Raw genomic sequence first — 19,414 nt, 5'->3', positions numbered from 1 at the left:
TACGACTGTTGTTTTTTGCCAAAAGAGCAGAAGGGTTCAGCTATGTTGCAATATATGGATATTATCTATTTTTTGTGTGTGTGTGTGTGTGTGTGTGTGTGAAATGTCTTATGAAGCAAGACCTTAAAGACTGAAGGTTAACAGTTCTTGGATGGTCAAGTTTCAATGCTCTTGGCGTGGAGACATGGAGTGGACTGAATCTGCTGAATCGAGAAGACAATTAGGAAGTATTGGTCGAACAGGCAGAGTCGTATTATTGTGTGCGTTAACGTGAGAGCGTCTGTAAGTGACCAAACTCGTCTTTGTAACAGTTACAGTACATGGGAACCCTTTGGCCTTGATGCCACTCTGGTCATGTGACAGTTTTGCGTTCGGCCCGGGGAACCCATTTGTGTGTGGTAACTTTCCACAGAACTGGTGCCAGCAGCAAACTCAGGGTGGTGACGCTGAGAACCAGCAGGTACACCTGAGCAAAAAAAGATGCGGAAGACATAGACTGAAAAAATCAAATTATTATTTTTTACTTTTTCATTCCAGTCGTGTAACTATATATAGATGAGGCAACCCCGCACTCCTGAGCCCTTTTGTCTTTAAAGGGTAAAAAATAAAGTATCACTGACCTCTCTGGAGATAATGCCAGCACGACGCGCACGGCTGCCCAAGACGAAGGAGAATTCGCTGACCTGAGCCAGACCTGCCGAGACAATCCACCGTATGTGTCGAGAGCCTGGAGGCAAGATAACCGACAACACCAGTACGGCCATCATGAACTAGGAAGAAATGAGGAATAAAGTGTAGAGATGAGAGATGAGAGAGTGAGAGTGCAGCAAACATAAGCTGGAGAAGAGCAGAAACAAAAGTTCTGTACCTTCATTATGACGAGTGTGAGTGTTAACACCAGCAGAATGGTGAGTTCATACAGCACAAAAGTCGGGAACACGTGGAGGCCTTCAGCATGACACAAACACACATTCAGTAAAGTCTCTGTGGTACAAAAGTGTAACATGATCATTAAGTTTGGATCCATTTTAAAATGTCATGTTAGATCTGACCGATAGAGGCAAAAAAGATGATGGCGAGGAAATCTCGGATTGGCTCAATGCATCCCATGACCTCTGCGGTCACCATGTGACCCTGTGTGGACAGCAGAGCTCCAGCCAGGAAACAACCCAACTCCATAGACACATCCAGAAACTCTGTTGCCTACATCAATCAGCGAGAGGAAAATCAACATAAACAACTTCTTCACAGGAGGTTAAAATACAATTTATCACTGGGAGAGAAATATCAGGTGTTTGAATGGGAATGCAGGAAAATTAAGAGCAAGGTTCCCACACATTTTTAACAACGAAGTTTCAACATTTTTCCACAATATTTCATTCCATGTCCATTTGTTTGTTTAAGTAGTTTAAAATGGTTAGGCCTTTAAAGCGATGCAGCCATACATGGATCAGTGACCCACAGCAGTGGGTGGATATTACACGCATAGACGTCCACATCTCAATATCACGTTGTAAATCTGTTAATTCCAAACCATTTCCAGGCTGTAAAAAAGTTGTAATTTTATAACTAAAAAAAAAATCATGACAGCGGTAACCTTGTAAGATCAACAGCAAAGTGCATACCGTCAGCATGAAAAAGACAAAAGCTGCCATCCCAAGTACCAGGATCTCCTTGTTGCCTTTGCTCTCAGCATGCAGTTTCTTGTAATACGGGCCAATCAGGAACGATTTGAGTAACAAACACAGCAGCAGCACAGCAACCAGAGAGACCAGGACCTGGGCCAGGAGGTAAAAAACACGCAGACTTCCAAAGAGGAAGCTGTGTTTCACAAAGGGGAACAACAGAGTTAAATAAAATAAAACTGTTTTTAGTTGAGGAGAGGACACAAAAAAAACGTATCTTAATGACCTGTCCAAGTCTCCACTCTGAGCCTGGATCAGAGTCGGCATGACAGCAATGAAGAGGCCAAGCTGAACATCTTGCATCACTAACATCCCGAGGAGAACGCTGCTGTAGTCTAGATCACCTGTCAACACACACACACACACACACACACACACACACACACACAAACTCATATTATTGATCACTGTGTCATCTAAAATGGCTCTAAATAAAGTATCTCTAGTGTATAGAGTTAAACAGCATCAGAGCATGTGGTTTTACTATATTTACATGTTCAACATAGAGAGTATCTGATATTAAAATGTCTGAATACAAATACTCAAGGCAGTTTTTTGTTTAGACTTGCTCAGAGAATATGCAGTAGGAAAGGCAATAGGAAATACATACATGTTGCTGTGTTACTACTTGTAAAGCTATACTCACTTATGTGCTCTGACATGCCTACATACCTTCTTTGTCTCCTCTGCTCCCCCCTGCCAGGAAGCGGGACACGAGTGGAGTGCTGGACAGGGAGAGACATGTGGAAATGAAGACAGTCTGGGTGGGTCGAATACGCAGGACTTGGCCCCACAACAAACCGGCCCCCACCATCAGAAGACTCAGGTAGCACGACCCCTGGACTGATGTCTTCCATACCTACACACACACACACACACACACACACGTCTACTTATGTACTTTGTTGGGACATTACATAAACTTACATACATTTTCTGGCAACTTACCCCAGCCCCACAGGAGGATTTGGATTTGTCTTCCAGGACAGACAGACTTTATGTCATTGCTGTAATTTAATTGTTATTTACGACATATATTGGACGTTTGTCTGTCCTGGAAGAGGGATCCCTCCTCTGCTGCTCTTTCTGAGGTTTCTACCATTTTTTCCCCCGTTATAGGGTTTTTTGGGGGGAGTTTTTCCTTAGTCGATGTGATGGTCTGAGGTCAGAGGGATCTCGTAAGCTGTAAAGCCCTCTGAGGCAAACTGTGATTTGTGATAATGGGCTTTATAAATAAATTGACTTGACTTGACCTTTGTGCACAGTCAATGAGTTCAATAATAAAACAACAGAATACATGTCAGCGTTTCTTAGCACTGATTCTCTACCACAGAAATGTTTGTTTTCAGGATGAGGTGAGGAGGGGTAAAGTTTTGTAGTCAGCTCACATTTTCACACAATTTTATAATACAGAACGGTCAGTGGTCAAGGTCAGGGTTAGGAAAGTAGTGGTTCTTGTCTACCTTTCGAAGGCGCTCAGGTGAGAACTCTAATCCCACCACAAAGAGTGTGAAGAACACACCCAGCTCCCCCAGAGTCTCCACCTGGACCATAGACTGCAAGACATGGAGAAGGACATGAGAACATGAAAAACTAGCGCAGAATGGTGTTGATCTTTAAATCTGATCTGATATGCTGATCAGCAATCAGCAATCGCATACACACAAACACACCTTGATGCTGTTGAGGCCAGAGGGACCGAGCAGGACCCCACAGATGATGTATCCAAACATGGGAGGAAGACCAACCAGACTGCAAATCCAACCACAGGGCAGCGACAGCATCACCACTGACACCAAGTCCTGCACACACACATTACAAAAAACTGTCTTGTATCAAATATTAGAAATTGCCCTATTCTAACTAGCTTATCAAAGATTAAAAAATAACAACACAGATTTTCTACTTCTTATGTATAAAACAGGATCAGACCTGAGCAGGAGGAATAAACTGACCTTGATGAAGTGATGGTCTGCTCTTGGCATCGTGGAGTCTCGTGGTTTTGTGAGGACATACTGATTGTTCTGCGAGTCGATGAGCATGCTCAGTCCCAGGTCATCTTCCACTTCCTTTTGCTTGGACTTGTTCTTTCTCTTTCCGCCATTTTCCTCGTCATCCTCCACTCTCAATACTGCCTCTACATTCACTCCTTTCATCTACAAAAATAATGAGTGTGGAAGGAGACACATTTTGATGCTTTCTCAAACTAGCAAGTGTGTTTGCAATCATCATATCTTGTAGTCATTATGATGCTGTTGTTTGCTGACCTGTTTGTTGTTGTCAAAGGCATGTTCCTCGATCTCCTCTTCCAGCCGGTCTGCTGCCTTCCTGACGTCCTCCAGGATCTCGTCCAGCATGGACAGAGTCTTATTCTGGGTTAAAGCGCTCTTTACAGCTTCCTGCTGGTGCTTCTCAGCAGCTACCAGCTCCACATACTCCTGCTCCTCCTGAAAGGTGACAGCTGCATATTAGCTAGTATTTTTACAGAAATGTTAAAGGGACATTTCACTATTGATGCAATTCAAAAATGAACAGCAAGAATAAAACAACACTGATAAATGAATGAACTAACGAGCACGCTGGCAAGCAAGGCCTGTTAAAATAGGTTTCCTGTCGTGCCAACACCAATGGGCAATCCTAGACTGATGAATAGCATTATAGGTAAGACAAAAAACATAGATTTTTGATTTTGGGGTGATCTGTCCCTTTAACAGGGGACAGTGGGCATGTTGCTGCATATCCAGGAATCTCACCCTAAATACACTCATAGGATATATAGCACACAAAAAACCATGATATTTCTCTGCCTTTGACATACTATAGAGGTGGGTGATGTGGTTGACATCAATATCATAATATGTTTTACATTATCATACAACATAAAATCAGTCTTCAGTTAATTATTGATAGCTTTTCATTAGTCTCCCTGAAATCAGTAATTCAGACAGCAACCATATAATCTAAAGAAACGAACAATTTGTTGCATGACAGATCACAAATTAAGTTTTTTGATCATCGATCATAATGTTTATTCAAGCAAAAATGGTAAATATTTTATTGTGCAAGCTCCTCAAATGTGAAGATTTGCTGCTTTCATGTGTCTCATTTTGTTTTATATGAAACATATTTGAGTTTTAGGCTGTTGCTCAGACATATTTGAAGGCTTTGAGATTGGCATTTTTCACTATTTTGTTTTTTACATTTCACAGACTAAACAATTAATCAAGTAACTGAAATGTTTAAAAAGCATTAAATTAATCATTTAGCACTAAAAATAAAAGTCTTTGTAACGCTTATCAGTTAATGTTTTCATATCAAAAATGAAAGAGAAAATTGTAAAACTGAACTCAATTAGGACCACTTAAATCATCACATTTTTTTTTTTTTTAATGTCAGTTAAAAATAACATTGAATTATCACCTCTTGACAACACCATGCATTTTTTGCTTATGTGGAGATGTGACTTTGTGTACTACATAAAAACATTTATGGACATAGTACTCTGCTTTGTATCAGAAACACAAATCTTGGACCAGTATCAGTCTCTCTCCTGCTCTCTGAGTTAGTCAACATTAAATACTCCTGAGCATAACGCTCTCACCTTTATGGCTGCCTCCCTGAGGGCCTCCAGCCTCTGCCTGCTGCTCTCCTTCATGTTGACCACATCCTTGTAGTCTCCCTGCAGCGCCCTCTGCAGGCTGTGCACTGCCTGGAACACCAGGTGCTCGCTCTCATTCAGCTCTTTCTGGAAAACCTCCAGTGTGTGAACCTGAGTGCAGACAGGGAGACACCAGCGAGTCATTAAATATCTAACATCCTCTTTTACTTTGGCCCCTGTATAAGATCTTCATTTCTGAAACACTACATGAGAGCATTTTAGGTGTCTTCATCAGAGATTGGACACTTTACTTTTTATCATAGTTTTGCATAATCAGTAATTTAATACCCCTGTTTATATATTTTATTATCTCTTATCTGTTGGTCATAAACAAAAGCAATTTAAAGATGTCTAATAAAGAGCTCTGGGAAATTGTAACATGCTTAACTGTTTACCAATAACTGACTATAACACTGACAGTAACATAATTAAAATAATTGTTAGCAGTAGTTCTAATCTAACTAGGGCATCTCCTCTGTGTATGTGAAACCTGAACAATGAAATATGAACAGGTATTATTGCTGAGCTATTGTGTCAACAGACAAAGACACCACCCTGAAGAGCTGCTAACATTATGTCTTACACACTGAACACTGTATCAAGCTGTTAAAAATTAAGCTTAACAGTCACCAACAAATAACCGCATTATGATCCAAACACAAGGCCTTTCTTTGCTCCATCTAATATGTGTCCTCATTCTGGTACCTGGAAGAGCCTCTCTGGTTCTGAGAGGGCCCGGTCTCGTCTAACACCATTAGCAGCTGCTGACAGCTTCCTGACGACCACATTCTTCTGACGCAGGAGACCCACAAGCCGCTTGCAGTTGCTGGCCACCCAGCTGTGGCCGTGTGGGGCCCCCTTGCTCTGATAAAGCTTGATGGCGTTCTTGGCCACTTGGTCCTTCTGCAGCACAGCAAGTGCCCCCGCTGTGCCAAGGCACAGCAGCCAACACACAACCTGCATCCAAACCTTTACTTCTGTCTTCACCTGAGTGTGAAGAGTGTTGAAGAAAAAGAGATCTAACAATGGAAAAAGAAAGAACACGGTTGTAAAATCAACAGAATAAAAAAAAAAAAAACAATAAGCAGGAGAATACTACAAAATATGTGGATTTAAAAACTGTGGTGTAGACATCAGGAGAGTTTAAAGGTTTAGTCTGAAGATACTTGATGTCTTTTTTGTCAATAACTAACAATGAACAGATTCCACTATCAAGTACCGTCAAGGCTCAATATAACTCATTTCTTTATGACGTAGACCTCCTTTCGTGTCCAATTGGAAATAACACCTCATGATTGTACACCTCCACTCACCTGCCAAGTTGAAGTTTACATCCGTGTCCATCCAGACTTAAATAATATATAAGTAGTGAAGCCTGAAGGAATTTAATGAAAGGTGCTAAATTTATTTTTTGAAAATGGAAGTCCTCACTACATTAACTATATGTATGATTCCACTGAATAATTTCCAGTAAGAAACATGCTGTCCTAACTTGGAAACTATTTTTCTATATGTTGCTGCAAAAAAGCTGCATATTCTAAATTGTGGATGCTTCACAGACACTTTTAACCGGGCAGCAGAGAAGATCTATGCAATCAGCAGTTTCATGATCTTCAGCAGACAAAATACAATGCAGAGACACACTTTCAAATACCTTCTAGGCCAGATCACCTAACAGGTATAAATTTATCATATATGTTTTCAATAAAGGGTGTCCACCCGTCAGCTGCTCTGTCAAGCAGGTATTTGAAGGTGTGTCTCTACATTGTATTTTGTCTGATGAAGAACCTCAGTGATTATCCAATCAAATATTTATGGGAGCATAGTCTAGTAAGCAGACTCTGTTTTTCCATCAGTTGTTGAATCTACAGAGCCCAGCTATTTTAGGAATTTATTTAGCCTCACTTTTTTTTAATTCAAGTACATATTTGTGACTTTTTTGTCTTGCTAAGAGCCACAGACAAGCTGGGGTTGTAGGAAAGTACTTAGAGATGGACTAACATCTTGCTTGTTTTGGTCTTTTTAATGGGATTTGTTGATAACAACAAAATAATAGAAAAACAAGAATTGCCAGTCATACCCTTTTAAGCACTTAACGTGAAAGTATTTGTCCTAAAATTTGATATAGATAATCTCTTTATGTGGGCCACTCTGTGCTTTTGTGCCCTCTTTGCTTCTTAACAGCATCATCTCAAGAGACTGTTTAATCTTTTGATCAGAGCTGAACAGCTTTAACAACTGTGTATAGTCACTTGTGGCATGTCCTACTGGCTGCTTTGAAAAGCTAATTGCACCTTGTCGTGCTTTGTTAAGTGCACTTAACTTGACTGAGCACGTCACATGTATAAATTCCAGTAGTGCTTGCTATTCAGCCCACACCTAAAGTGACACTGCACTTCTATCTGTGCTTCGGATACAAAACTGCTTCACTGTGAACATGCCCTGTGGTACCCTGACATCATGTGCTTGCTCACACATTAATGACTGAATGTATTCAAGTCACATTCAAGCTGGACCGCACCTTTGTGAGCATGAGTCAAGCTGAATGATGTTTACTTTCCAAAGTCCTCCTCTGTCCTTCTTCCTACAACCGGACTGCAGCCGCTCTGTCACTGTTGCTAGAAATACACAACACAATTCACACACTGTTGGTCAGATCTGTAATAATGCATCATATTTCATGACATGGTCGCAGAGCTGGGCCATAGGGAGATATATATCACATATCACAGTAATGCTGATCAACAACCTTGATATTGAGACAATATTGTAGGATTAACAATTGATCCTTTCTCAAAATATTTACACAGTATAATCATCAGTAACGTGATATAATAACATAACGACTGAGTGGGAAAAGCCAACAGCTCCAACAGTCTCGTATAAGTTCAGAAAATTATATCACTTTGCGGTAATGTAGCCTTTAAAACTTGGAAAACACAACACTAACAATATTACAATATCAAAAATCTAAGAGGGTATCTGGACTTATATCATGGTACTGATATATTATTGAAACATTACATGGCTTAATTGATCATAAAAATAGTTTGCGTGTAAAAACTCTAAAAAATAATGATTATACAATAGCTGTTAAAGAAATTTAGTGGAACAGAGGTATGAAGTGGCAAGAAATGTCAAAAAAAATCAATATGACAGAGTATTGCAATATTTTGAGTGGCAATATCGCATTGATAAACGGATGCCAATACAGATTTTTTTAATAATAGAAATTACTAATATTGCAAATGCATTTTCAGTCCACTAGATACATTTTGATGACATAAAAATGACTGAAGTGAAATGAGCAGACTAATTGTTTTTTCTTTATTAGATAAAAAAATACTGACAATGATTTTCCTTAATTTGCAGTTAGGAAAAAATGTAATAAAAAGGGTATATAGTGTAGTACTTGTTATCACAATGCTTAGGGTTTTGTAAAACATTTAAAATTGTCATAAGATTTTAATGTGACCTAAGAATCATTATAATATTATATCTGAGTGTCTCTTGTGATTCCCACCCCTGCAGTAAAGTACTTAAAACTGTGAGAACACAGAACTTTTTAGGTGCAATTTCTATCCACAACTGATCCTCACTTAAGTTTTGACAAGCACTAAATTTTGGCTACTTAAAACATGGAGGTTGTTTTGATGTCTGCATGTACATATTTGAAATTATAAATGCAAACAGCTGAATATCAACCATGCAAATGCAATGTAAATGGGAAATATATGGAGATAGATTTGTCTCAGTATTATTTACAGGAGATTGATCATTTGTGTGTAAATGTGTAATCTGTAAGTATGAAACAACCTTCACAAATCTAAAAAAAAATCTGTAAACTCCCAAAAATATTTTGCAAATATAAAACAGACCTACAAATACACTAACAGATTCCACAACCTAAAAAAAGTAAAATGCAAATCTGAAAGCAAAGAATTGAGATTCACAAATAAAAAGCAGATTTTGTAAATGTTAGAAAAATACTCAAATGTTTGGTTTGGTTTTTTTTAAATTAATTAAAGGTATTTACCTTTTTTGTGGAATTTATCTGTGTATTTGCAGATTTGTTTTATATTTGCAAAATAGTTTCCTAAGTTTAAAAATCGCTTTTTTGTATGTTTGGAAGGTGTTTTATAATGACTAATTCATAATATAACACATAGATTGTCGATCTGTTCACACAAATTGAGACAAATGTATCTCCACGTAAAGAAACCACTGTCAAAATCGAAGTAATACTGGCAGCCAAGACAAACAACATACAAAGCTGAACTCACACACGCCTCAGACATGAAAGATGATTCAGGAAGCATCACGGGGTGGTGAAAGCATGAAGTAGCTCAACGTCCCAAACACAAATCACTCAATATCAATGGAAACAGACAAATTCAGAAAACATGCAACTACCTGCGAAATATGTGCACTGTCCTGGCTCTCTACTCCACTCCACGACTGAAGGAGAAGCTGATGAGGAAGGGAACAATCATGCTGTTGTACCACCGCACCACCACCACCGACACCCCTCCTCCCCTGCCACATAGCTGAAGCCAGCGTCGGTGCAGGCGTTCACCGGTTTACTTGGCGACCAACTTCATGTTTACTTCGACCTCCAGCCGTTGCTGACATTATTCGTGCTAACAAATGGGATGCTAACGTTACTTCGTCCAGGTAGGCTCGACTGGTGTTAGTGAAATCCCTGTTGAAGTTGTACCAGTTTTTAGTCCGTATAAAGTTCAACTATGTGCTGTAAAGCTAAGTAAAGCTAAGTTAGCCCGCAAATTCCTCAGAGCTGTCAGACCAGCTCCAGCCAGCTGGGTCCACACTCACTCCCATGAAACCGAGCTAACACAACTTAGCTTACATTAGCCGGATAGCTCCGTTAATATCATCAACTTGTGCGGAATCAGCTCATCTAGACGTGTGTCAAAATAACGTCAAACCGCAGCTGAAAACTGAACAGCTGCTGCATTGTTTTGGCTGAACATAATCGCATCGATATAACTTTGATCCATTTTAAGATTACTTCCGAAACATCTTGATCAACTTTGACATGGGAGTTGTAGTTTTTTTAGATGTTATATTTTCTTGCTCGTGTCAAGAGCACTCAGGCATCTGTTCATCGATTAAATCTTCTCTAACTTCTCCAAACGGTCGTTTAATACTATTGTTTTTTCTTTTACAAACAAAAACAATACAGTTAATAAGTTTAAGGCTGAGATTCATCAGCTGTTTAGGGACTGTTCGTTATTTATGAGAGGGGAGATGTGGTGCAAATAAGGAAAAGAGGCTTGTTATTTATTAAGCACAGTTGAGGAACGTGTGTGTTTTGTTTAGGCTTAGGGAACAGGCATACAACTTTAGATTGCCTTATTTTTTATTTAGGCCTATCATTTTTTTAAAAACATGATTTATTTACAAACAACAACAATGCAGTTTTATTTAAGTTAAGAGAGGTATGTCAAATATTTTTTAATGCATTGGGAAGAGACTTATGTCTTTTTTTTACTTAGGGCAGGGACATAAAACTTAAGATGGCTGTATTTTCTATTTAGTTTACCATCAACTTTTAAAGAGAACATGTAATACATTTACAAACAACAACAGTACAGTTTAAATGAGTTCAAAGCTGAGTTTCATGTATTGTTTTTGGGACTGTTCATTATTTATGAGAGGAGTAGGGGTGGTGCAAAAAGGTTGGAGGTATGTCAAATAATTTTTAAGCATAATTGAGGGAACCCCCCACCCCCACCACCCTACTAGTAATAATGTGATCTTTTTTATGGCTTTATTTAAGTAGAAGCAGTTTGTGGGAAACTGCTTTCAGCTCTATTGATAAAGAAAGGGATTCGGCTGAGGTGTCAAAACACAGGGGCTGAATGAATGCAGCGCTACAGAACTACATTTCCCATGAACCCAGTGCCCCAACGGTAGCGCAGTTCTTGTCACGCATGCGCACCAAAGGTAATTGGATATCAAGTGGGCCAAAACAGCGTGAGATAAAATGGTAGGTAAGATTAAAAATGAGAAACCGGGGCAATTCTTTAGCTCCGTTAAACAAGTCCAACAGCCGCTAAAGGCTGTCTTTTCCGTTAAGGGGACACACCGATACGGGGGATCGGGGTGTCCTCAGCCAAGTGTCGCATTGCCAGGGTGATGTGTGTCGGGAATATGAGGGAAATGGAAGGTCAGTTGTTGGTATTTTGAGATCGGACTCCCGCACTTGCAGCACGTACCTTTCCCTTTTTGGTAACTGGCCTGTGGTGCTGCTGCCTCGGGTCAGGAGAGAGCCTGCAGGATCCAACGTCCCTCTTCCCAGGGAAACTGGGTCACCAAACACTGGCCTGTCACGGTGAATTTGCTGTTTGATCATCGGGTGGGTCAGGTCTGCAGTTCTGCAAAGACGTGCAATCCTCCCGATGACCGTCAAGATTAAATGAACACGAGGAGGTATTTTTGTACCTTTTGGGACCTTGTGGTGGTGCATTTGAAAGTAACAGTGTTTTTGTTTCCCTTAATGCACTAATATATAGGCTGTTGCACGCATGATGACTGTCACTTTTCTACTTTACTTTTTTATGGTGTGCACTTATACCCGATTTTATCGTATGGCACGTGTCATTTAAATATCATCCACATCCAATTGTGATTTTATAAAGATTTAGTAGTTTCCAACTAGGAGGTTTAGTGGAAATCAAATTCTTGCACGCTTCTTCAGGTGAGAAAGTTTAGGGTGTGTGTGCACTGTTGATGTGCAGCCTCAATTTTACATTCATGTCACTGCACCCCATTTTACCCAAAAATGGATCACCAAGTGGGCACCTGTCCCAGGTGTCCAGATCCTCAGGGGTCCTAAAGGCCAAGATTGTTAATTGATAATTTGTTTGGTAATATACAGTAAAAACTGAAATAATGAGGGCCTTTGCAGTTTTACAAAATCTTGAAGCCCTGTACTAAAATTTAGCTTTAATTTGGAACAACCTGTCCAAGGAGATAAGGCTTGCAAAATCAGTGACTTCTTTGTAAATCCCCTCTTAAAACCCATCTTTTTTTTTAGATTTGCTTTTATGTAATGTTGTCATTTAATTTGTCTCTTAACTTGACTTTTAATTTATCTTTTTATTTTGTCTTTATCCAGCATATTATTATTATTAACAGCAACAGCAACAATGATAATAATTTTCTGTGTTCAGTGCTTTTATTTTCTTATTGTATTTTTATAACATGATTTCGTCCCTAATCTCTTGTTTAATTCGACCTTAATTCTTGTCTGGACATTTTTCAGCATTATTGTCTGTTCTTCTAAAATTCTGTTATATTGCCTCTGGCGTTTCTTGCCTCTGCTTTGCTTTGTTCGTCTAAGTATTTTGTAAAGTCTGTTTTTAGAGGTGTTATATAGAAATAAAATAATTTTAATGTCTCGCTACATTGTGTTTATATATTGCATATTCTCCAGGTCTCAGAGTCTGATACCAGGTAGTTTCAGGGGAAGACAGGTTGGGGGTTGTGTATGTGTGTGTATGTGTGTGTGTGTGTGTGTGTGTGGCTCAACAGGTTACTCCTGCCCTGCCTTTATATTGTGTCCCTGCCTCTTACAGCACAAGTTGAAGTCATCGCAGAAGGACAAGGTTCGGCAGTTCATGTCCTTTACGCAGGCCGGTGAGAGGACAGCCGTGTACTGCCTAACACAGAATGACTGGAAACTAGAAGTCGCCACAGACAACTACTTCCAGAATCCAGATCTCTACTACAAAGAATCCATGAAAACCTCAGTGGACCGCAAGAAGCTGGAGCAGCTCTACAACAGATACAAAGGTAAGTGTACGAGCACAGTTTGCTTGTCTCGCATGTTACATTTTGGGACTGTTTAGCTCACTCTCCTTGGCTGTCTTTGCAGACCCCCAGGATGAGAACAAGATTGGCATTGACGGGATCCAGCAGTTCTGTGATGACCTGACGCTGGACCCAGCTAGCATGAGCATACTGGTGGTGGCATGGAAGTTCAGAGCGGCCACGCAGTGCGAGTTCAGCAGGAAAGAGTTCCTGGATGGCATGGCTGAGCTAGGGTGAGCAACACTGATACTGACATCTAAAGTTTCAGTTGTTTAAGTGCAAATATTGAATCTCAAACTGTATATTCTGTTAAATGTGAGCTCAGACTTCTCAGAGTTTGTGTGTGCAGTTCATTAACAAGATTTTTTTTTCCTCAATGTCTCCCCCAGCTGTGACAGTCCTGAGAAACTCAAGACAATCCTTCCCAGACTAGAGCAGGAGCTGAAAGATACGGGGAAGTTCAAAGACTTCTATCAGTTTACCTTCAATTTTGCTAAGAACCCTGGCCAGAAAGGTTTAGGTAAGCTCAAGTAAAAAAAAACAATGCAAATATCAAGTGAAGCTTGTCAAAAACTTTTTTAAAATGAATTTCATCTGAATAAAAAAATATTTATATTGAATAAAAACTTACTCTTCTTTGTGTCCTAGACCTTGACATGGCTGTTGCTTACTGGAATCTAGTTCTCACTGGTCGCTTCAAGTTTTTGGATCTCTGGAATCGCTTCCTGCTGGTGAGAGAAGAAGTTTTTGTTAGACCTTTTTTTGACCTGCTATTTCTTTTGTGTGTGTCAGCAGGATATTACAAAAAGATATAAATACACTTTCAGAAATATTGTACATTTTGAATATTCTGCATATTTTGTCTATCCACTGAGGTGCCATCTAATGTGTGGTGGTGGCATTTTATACAACTGAATACTTTCATTCACATGATGGGTATCGAACGAAGTACAAAACAAAGATATCAAATGAAGTTTTATATTTGTATCAGTATCACTTAAAGGGTACTGGTATCATATTTGTTCAAATTATTTCCAGCCCTAACTCCCACTTTTCCTATGACTGTGATACATTTAGGAGCATCACAAGCGCTCAATTCCCAAGGACACATGGAATCTCCTCCTGGACTTTGGAAATATGATCGCAGACGACATGTCAAACTATGATGAGGAAGGTGAGATGGACAACTTGCTGATCACATACAGTTCAGGCAGTCATCCTTAGTAACTCAGACCACAAAAAACATGTCAGAATAATGTCTCACAACTTCTATTAAAGGGTAACTGTTCAACCTGGACTCTATTTTCCCATGTTTTTGTGTCTAAGTGACTAATGGAAACAACAGTTTTCCTTTCAACAATCACAGACTCTTGTTCTTTTGAAACAAACCCTTAATTTGCCCTGTTAGATGTCAAAATATGCTGGCTCAATTCACGCTAAAATGACTATTTATTTAAATGCAGTCCGGCGGGTTTGACGATAGTGATTTTGGTTTCTGGTTAAACAAAAAGGATCTGAGCCTGTCAGTAGCAAAACAAGCACTTTAGTGGATGTAAATCAACGGTGCACAAATGTCTTTAGTGGTAACATTTCAGCCTGTTTTGCAGCTGCTGGCTCTCACTCAATACTTGACCATTAAAAAAAAATGTTTCTATCAGACAGTTGGACACAAAAACATTGGAAAATATGGTCCAAGCCGGAAAATACTGAAGTTACCCTTTAAGGAATATGTTTAATTTCAAGACCAACATGATCTGTGTGTGTGTGTCTGTGTGTGTGTGTGTGTGTGTTAATGCCACCTGATGAATTGATACACTAAGATGTTGCGATAGATTACATTGAGATGTAACTAATACTCAGCATTTGTCTCTCTCCTCAGGAGCGTGGCCTGTCCTCATAGATGACTTTGTAGAGTTTGCTCGGCCGATTGTGACGAGTAAGCGCAACATGACATAGTGTTCGTCCTGGCCTCTTGCAGCAGACGGAGTTTGTGTTTCTCCCAATTTTCTTTTTTTAAATGAGGATTTTTTATATAAATGAGCCAAAAAGAGAGTACTTCTCAATAAGCCTGTCTGCAGCTTGTCGTTAAGATTGTTCTTCCAACTGCATAAGATGCCTTGACTGGGGAGTGACCTGGAACACCAGTTCAGAGGGGAAAGCAGGAGGGGAATCAGCAGGAGAGATAATGTGTTTTTTTTGGTGTTTGCTGGCGAGGACAGACATTGTATTTGCAATATGGAAACGATGGGTTGCCTTGAACTTGTCACTCATGGGGCAAATCACCAATGAGTGTGGCGTCCAACTGTTGCTGCGGACTTGGCTCACTAACTTGCACCCTCGGCACAGTGAGGGGGGGTAGTGACGGTGAACTTTCAGCACACGCAAAGGATTAAGTTATGGATGCAGTAGGATGTGGCCTCCTTACATTGTCAATCGTGAATGGAACAGTATGTTAAAATGTGCATGTTTTTGTCAGCTCGTGTGAAGCAGTGCCATGGAGGAGGAGGAGGAGGGAGAAAAGTTCTCTCCGCTATTTTCACTGAGATTGTGAATGTGTAGCTCTCAAACAATCACACTGAGAGCAGAGAGACAGAGAGAGAGAGAGAGTGTGTGAGCTCATTGTATGTTTGTATTTTTGTTTAGTGTGTGTGTTCTGGGGTGGGGGTTAAACATATCGCCTCTTTTACAAAACAATGCTAAATATTTTAATTTGGTTTTATTCTAATTAGAAGTAAAGGATTTCTGAATTACCTTAAGTGGGCGAAAAAAGATCCATGTGTTGCATTCACACTGAGAATTGGACGGAGCAGCATGCTTTTCGAGCTCAGCACCAGCAGAATCAATGTTGTTACAGATGTAAAACGCTGTAATCATAGGAGAAAAAGAATAGATTCAGTTTTAGAGGAACACAAACGTATATCTGAGGAAACAGGTAATGATATTTGTAATCATGATTAGTACATGAGCAGCATTTAGGATCCTCATTTATAAAATCCTTCTGCATCACTTGGTTGACTTTAGTTTTGCAGTGTGTAAACTGCTGTACACAAAGAGACTGACTGACTGGCACGTTGACTGTTTTCTATTATCCAGGTGATTTGCCAACTCTGCAAACTGCACTGATTTACATATTTTTCTTTTGTTGTAGGTTTTCTTTATCAGGCAGAACTGTATACAGACACAGAGCTACTCAGTTTACTTGACAGTAGGTTCACTCACATATATACTAGACTTTTTAAAATGAACATCTACATCCAAGCTAAGAGTTTTTTGACTGTTTGTTACACTGTTTGAGGTTTTAGTCTGTTGCTTTTCATGGATTAGCAGCTATAGTGCAATGGTGGCAAGTGTTATTACAATACAGAGAAAAGTCACTTTAAAACCAGTGCTTGTGCTGCCATCTAGGGGTGCAATGCTTTTCCTGACAAGACCTAGTGTTGCTCTTTAATTATAAACACTAACGTCCCCCTTTCTTGGCTAAAGAGTGTGACAGAGGGAAGAGCTCAGGTACTAGTCGTCCTCTCGCAGACACAGTGAGCAGCAGGCAGTTTCCTGCACTTCCGTCAGAATTTGCCATCTAACTATGCTTATCTTGTTCTGCCAATTGTTGTCATCATGATAAAAAACTTTGCCATGTGTTGTAATAAGGATGAATTATTTGCCTGCAAAAAAAATTCATCCAACTAAAGGGGAAGTATTCTTTCCCCTCGTTTTTGCCCTCAGCTGGTAAACTTGAGTTTAAGTTCTCATATTTATGAAAGCAAAGGTCAGTCATAAACTCTGGTGATGTACATGGATTAGATTTAAAGGAACAGTTAACTCACAATTCCATATTTTCCTCTTACCTGTAGTGTTATTAATGTAGATTGTTTTGGTGTGAGTTGTCGAGTGTTGTAGATACCACAACAAACAACAGAATCTGTGGATTATCTTGAGAAAGTGGATCATGATTTCTGTAAAGAGACATTGCTGTTGAGTTTTTCAAATGTATTTTTTGGTTGTTTGAACACCACAAGTTGAACGCCATCTAGTTCCATTATATTTGAGCAAAAGGCAAACATCTCAACGGCTAATATCTGCAACACTTGGCAACTTACACCAAAACAATCTAGATTGATAAAAAGCACTACAAATAAGAGGAAAAACGTACATTTTTAATTTTGGGGTAAACTATCCTTTTAGGAATCTGATGCAGATAAAAATGGGATTTCAGTCCCAGATTTAATTCAGAGGAGAGGCTAAGAAGCTGGTTAAAGTGTCATATTGTTCATCTTTGAAATGTTATATATGTGTTAGTGGAATGAAATATCCCATATACATTTTTGACTGTCAACTTTGTGCACAAACACAGTCAAGAGAGAGATGCTGTGAAGGCTTTTCCCAGCTGATTGGTTTTGACTTTATTATCCAACATTGTCTGTGGGTTAGGAAAAGGAATATGTGACACCTTTCAGTATTTAGTTTGCTAACATGGTACATTTGGTACGTTTTTATTTGTCAAATGTGTGGTTAACTGTTTTAAGTCACGCAGATCATTTTTATCAAAACAGTATTATTTTTGCCGGCAAGAAAACAGGTATTTACAAATATGTTTTGTCACAGAAGCATACCATATGTTGTTTTCTTTAAGGAAGTTGTCAATAAAGCATGTTGTTTTTAATGTCCTTGTAAAAGACGTATGTCTGTCTACAATGTGCTGATAACAAATGTTTGTTGACAGAAACGGCAATATAGAATACTGGCCAGCAGGTTTATGTTGTGCTGAACTCAGTATCTCGATAATATTTTTCTGAAATCAAAATGACCTACAAAGTGACAAATGTGCAAATTAAAAACTGCAGCTGAAATATACAAGTTGTTCTTACATATGATGATCTTTGTTAATTTCAACATACAAAACTCTTCTTTCATGGAAACCATCTCAGTCAGAGCATCAGCAACTAGAGGTGTGGACTCGAGTAACATGACTTGGATGTGAGTCAGACTTGAGTCATGAATTTAATGACAATAGACTCCACTTGACAAAATAAAAGACTTGCAGCTTGACTTGGACTTCAGTAACAGAGACTAGTGACTTCACTTGGACTTGAGCCTTTTGACTTAAAAATACTTGATACCTTCCCTCATGCTATCAAGACAAATAAAAATTAATGCTGTTGTGGTGCTTGTTAATAGTGCTATATGTTATAAAAGTGCAATGTCAGCACTACTTTTTATGTTGTCACACTTTTTTTTTAAAGCACTATTTTTTGTATGGCACTACACTTGGTAAAGAGAGCATTATTTGTTGTTTAAGACTTGAAACTTGATGTGTAGGACTTGGGACTTGATACAAGATTGGTCAGACTAGACTTGGGACTTCAGTATTTCAGGACTCCAATATTTGCTTGTCTTTGTCTCTGATTCCACCTCTGTCAGCAGCTAATCTTGCAAGTTTTTATGTAGAACTTCATTAAATAATTCATTTGGATTGAATCAACAGTATTTTGTAAATCTAAAATGATAATATTTTTTGATACCACAAAAAGTTCAAAATGATAATACTGAATTCACCCAGCCACTTACGCTTCTCTCCTCTAAACTATTCAGAGGTGTCTGTCTGATCGAGGCCCAGGAGTCAGCAGGTTTTTACACTGACTGATGTCAGAAATATAGAAACGAAATGTCAGTAATGAATGAAACAAACACTGCTGAGAACCACGGCCCTACAGTGTGTGTTTGAGAGTGAATGTAAAATGTTAGCTTGGTAACAGTTGTCCCTTATCAGGTTGCATTCCTGCTACATGTCATCATCATCATTGGCTCCTCTGGTAGAGCTTTGTCTACTGTTACTCTGAGTATGTGTAGGGCGACATTCACAAGCTGATACATTCAAAAATAAAGGATTGGAAATAACATAAAATCATCTCAAAACTGTTAAAATCCAGGCAGGAGATGAAGACTGAAGAATCTGAGATGGAGGGGAACTCCTGGATGCAGTGCACATAACTGGAGAGGAGATAAACTGATGTCAGGAGGTGATTAATAAAGAAGTTTTAAAATAGCGGGGTAAAGATTAGAGAGCTGAGCTTCAATAAAGCAGGAGGCAGGCTCATGGACTGCAGATGATGCTCCATTCTTACCCTACTCCCACGGGGCGGCTGGGATGTCAACAAGGTCCAGCACCAGCTGACAAGTTTGCACTCCAGCCCAGCGGCACATTAGCATCTCATCCAGTGCAACCCCCCCCCCACAT

The 19,414-nt window shown here is 39.4% G+C and overlaps 2 protein-coding genes across 6 annotated transcripts; one reads left to right on the top strand and one right to left on the bottom strand.

Annotated features, from left to right (window-relative positions):
• On the bottom strand, window positions 1-13,892 carry tmco3 (transmembrane and coiled-coil domains 3). Of its 3 annotated transcripts, XM_042492518.1 has the most exons (16): window positions 13,811-13,892; window positions 9,757-9,813; window positions 7,865-7,961; window positions 6,049-6,362; window positions 5,287-5,454; window positions 3,953-4,132; window positions 3,641-3,841; window positions 3,359-3,487; window positions 3,149-3,241; window positions 2,358-2,544; window positions 1,912-2,029; window positions 1,626-1,821; window positions 1,053-1,203; window positions 869-948; window positions 621-770; window positions 1-466 (listed from the first exon to the last, which is right to left on the bottom strand). In XM_042492518.1, exons 4-16 carry the CDS (start codon window positions 6,304-6,306, stop codon window positions 353-355), a joined length of 2,025 nt encoding a protein of 674 aa, XP_042348452.1. In that variant the 5' UTR covers window positions 6,307-6,362; window positions 7,865-7,961; window positions 9,757-9,813; window positions 13,811-13,892; the 3' UTR covers window positions 1-352. The 3 variants fall into 3 exon arrangements, with proteins under 3 accessions (XP_042348452.1, XP_042348461.1, XP_042348444.1); XM_042492527.1 differs by lacking the exon at window positions 9,757-9,813 and having other exon boundaries at window positions 13,811-13,880; XM_042492510.1 differs by lacking the exon at window positions 13,811-13,892 and having other exon boundaries at window positions 7,865-7,955; window positions 9,757-9,835.
• On the top strand, window positions 9,885-17,053 carry dcun1d2b (DCN1, defective in cullin neddylation 1, domain containing 2b). Of its 3 annotated transcripts, none has more exons than XM_042492545.1 (7): window positions 9,885-10,017; window positions 12,945-13,161; window positions 13,244-13,412; window positions 13,569-13,699; window positions 13,828-13,910; window positions 14,257-14,353; window positions 15,059-17,053. In XM_042492545.1, the coding sequence occupies exons 2-7, from the start codon at window positions 12,987-12,989 to the stop codon at window positions 15,133-15,135; spliced, it is 732 nt and encodes a 243-aa protein (XP_042348479.1). In that variant the 5' UTR covers window positions 9,885-10,017; window positions 12,945-12,986; the 3' UTR covers window positions 15,136-17,053. The 3 variants fall into 3 exon arrangements, with proteins under 3 accessions (XP_042348479.1, XP_042348471.1, XP_042348486.1); XM_042492537.1 differs by lacking the exon at window positions 9,885-10,017 and adding an exon at window positions 10,813-11,353; XM_042492552.1 differs by lacking the exon at window positions 9,885-10,017 and adding an exon at window positions 11,749-11,796.
• Window positions 17,054-19,414: the final 2,361 nt, after the last annotated feature.

The sequence above is a fragment of the Plectropomus leopardus genome, chromosome 1 (genome assembly GCF_008729295.1).
Source record: "Plectropomus leopardus isolate mb chromosome 1, YSFRI_Pleo_2.0, whole genome shotgun sequence".
Taxonomy (NCBI): domain Eukaryota; kingdom Metazoa; phylum Chordata; class Actinopteri; order Perciformes; family Serranidae; genus Plectropomus; species Plectropomus leopardus.
This window is presented reverse-complemented; position numbering and strand designations above follow the sequence as displayed.